Source organism: Corvus brachyrhynchos, unplaced genomic scaffold (genome assembly GCF_000691975.1).
Source record: "Corvus brachyrhynchos isolate BGI_N302 unplaced genomic scaffold, ASM69197v1 scaffold116, whole genome shotgun sequence".
Taxonomy (NCBI): domain Eukaryota; kingdom Metazoa; phylum Chordata; class Aves; order Passeriformes; family Corvidae; genus Corvus; species Corvus brachyrhynchos.
In genome coordinates this window covers 10,221,798-10,224,365 of record NW_008240221.1, presented here as the reverse complement: position 1 = coordinate 10,224,365, position 2,568 = coordinate 10,221,798, and the positions used below count along the sequence as shown (strand labels likewise).

The following is a 2,568-nucleotide window of genomic DNA, read 5'->3' as shown; positions in this document are numbered from 1 at the left end:
CATGCACTTCAAGCAAAGGGCAGATCGCTACTAAAAACTGCTTTTATCTAAATATTTTCTTGAGAAATAAGCCTTACTGCCTGTGCTATTTTCAGTTTTGTGCCTGTTTTGCTGCTATACCAGCTCAGTGGGAGCCCAAGCACAAGCCACAAGGCTTCCCATGCTCAACAGCAACAAGGATGGATTAGTCACCACCTTGACTTTTGAGTACACTTCCACACACCATGCACAGAAAAACTAAGGAAGCAGCTCCCCCGAAGGGAAATAAAACCACCATCCTCTAAAAGCTGCTAGACAAGTATTTCAGCCTGTGGAAAAAAGCCAAATAAAAGCATGTGCAGGCAACAGGCAAACTCTGGTCTAGTTCAACACCATTCAGGTGTACTGCCACAACCTGAGGACAGTCTCTGTGAATCACAACACTGCTCTCACAAGTGTCAGCATAGAATCTTTTAATACTTTACATAAAAAACTGCATACACTATAGTTTTATGTAAACATCATATACATCTCAGTTTTTGCCATGTCAGTTTATTAAAAACAGTCTCAGTACCACTGTTGAGGGAAGAGGGAGAAAAGTAAACAAACATAAACGGATACATTTGTTCTCTGAACCAGAGAAACACAAAATTATTTTCACCCAGGTTGGCCACCCTGTGAAAATAAGTTTTAAATAAATCTTGATTCTTTCAACTGCCCTTTAGTACTGAAGTTTGATGTACTCACTGAATAAGAACAGTGCTTTCACCCATTTTTTTTCCAAGGCAAAAGTATACAGTGGTATTATTTTGTCTTGTGTTGAAATCAATTTTAAACAAGACCCAGATGAGGTTACTGAGTAAGAATGTTTCCAATGCTACAGTGTTGTATGCAGATGACGAGTGCATTGAGTGTTTAATTTAAACATAAAAAAAAGAGTCCACGAAGTTGTGCAAAGTAACTTCTTTTGAAAATAAACTTTTAAATAAACCCAAATCAACACACTTGCAGGAAACAACATCAAAAGTAAGGAGCAGGCACCAAGATCATAATATGGCAATGTCATCCCCTTGCTCATCCTGCCTCATCCGTCAGGAGGTGGATGTCCAGCAAGCAGGACAGTTCAGCTTTACTTTCTGGCCTGGTGGCTTCTGCAGCTGGAGTCAGTTGAAGGCTCCTGTTATCAGCAGGCATCAGTCACTCAGGTCAAGTTCCTTTGTACAACACAAGTCCCACCTGGGCACCCCCTCCCCAGCTCACTTTAAATAAGCACCCCCTGCACTACCCCAGTTTGCACAAGACAAAAAAAGTAAGATATATACAGGCTTCACTTGGGATGACCCTCCCCTCCCCGTCTCAGTCTTCAGGGCACTAATTTCCACAGCAGATCAGGCTCAGGCTGAAACACGTGAGGGAGAAGCGAGAATGCTGCAGGCAGCCTGGGAGAGGCAGCCCCTTTCCCCAGCTCGCCTGGCTGGAGGCACATGCAGGCAGGAGGCAGAAGTCCCTTCGAGCATCTCAGCTCCACCGCCCTCCTCTTGCAAAAGAGAGGAGGCTGCCCGGGAGCAGCAGGTGTTGGCAAAGGGGCAGAGCCGGGTGCAACGTTTGCTCAGTCCAGTCTCAGCAGCTTTTTGTTGTTGAGTCCGCGACTAACTCACGGGGGCCGGTGGTAGGAGAAGGCTTCTCCCCACTTTATTCCCAAGATTCAGGGCATGCAATCCCCCCCTCCCTCTGTCCCCACGGCTGAGCAAGCACAACCCTTTTCGGCCAAGGCTCAAGGAGCGTGCTCCCTCCCTCAGCCCCCACCCCATCCACGGCCAGCCCCCAGCGGAGGGGGCAGGCAGATGCCGTGTGCGTGCATAACCCAGCTCCTCTCCACCTGCCAACAGGTGACCCAGGCGCTGTGCCCAGCGCCCCGCTCCAGACACGCCCTATAGGACTTTGCAGCAGTTGATGCAGCCGTTCTGGGTGCCGTAGCGCTTCTGCAAGGCTGCCCGGGTGGCCGTCTCGAAGACCTCCCGGACACCCTCCTTGGTCTTGGCCGAGCACTCCAGGTAGTCGTAGGCCTGGATGCGAATGGCCATGGCCCGGCCGTCCTCGGTGCGCACCGGCTCCTGCTTCATGCGGGCCAGCTCGTTCCGCACGTGTTCGTCGTTGCGCAGGTCCTTCTTGTTGGCCACCAGGATGATGGGGACGTTGGGGCAGAAGTGCTTGACTTCGGGCACCCACTTCTCTGGGATGTTCTCCAGCGAGTCCGGGCTGTCCACAGAGAAGCACATGAGGATCACATCGGTGTCCGGGTAGGAAAGGGGACGCAGGCGGTCATAGTCCTCCTGGCCAGCCGTATCCCACAGGGCCAGCTCCACCTGCTTGCCGTCCACCTCGATGTCCGCCACGTAGTTCTCGAAAACGGTGGGCACATAGACCTCGGGGAACTCGTCCTTGCTGAAGACGATGAGGAGGCAAGTCTTGCCACAGGCACCGTCCCCCACCACCACGAGCTTCTTGCGGATGGCGGCCATGGCCAGGCTCGCCAAGCTGGCCTTGCCGTGCAGTAGGACGATGGCAGCGCCCTCCTCCGCGGCCGCC

At 51.9% G+C, this 2,568-nt stretch overlaps 1 protein-coding gene across 1 annotated transcript; it reads right to left on the bottom strand.

Moving 5' to 3' along the window:
• Window positions 1-435: 435 nt before the first annotated feature.
• Window positions 436-2,562, bottom strand: LOC103622800 (rho-related GTP-binding protein RhoB). The gene has a single exon (XM_008641804.2). It carries the CDS (start codon window positions 2,499-2,501, stop codon window positions 1,911-1,913), a length of 591 nt encoding a protein of 196 aa, XP_008640026.1. The 5' UTR covers window positions 2,502-2,562; the 3' UTR covers window positions 436-1,910.
• Window positions 2,563-2,568: the final 6 nt, after the last annotated feature.

Coding starts and splice junctions, on each gene's coding strand:
- LOC103622800 (XM_008641804.2), bottom strand. CDS start 2,501: ATGGCCGCCATCCGCAAGAAGCTCGTGGTGGTGGGGGACGGTGCCTGT.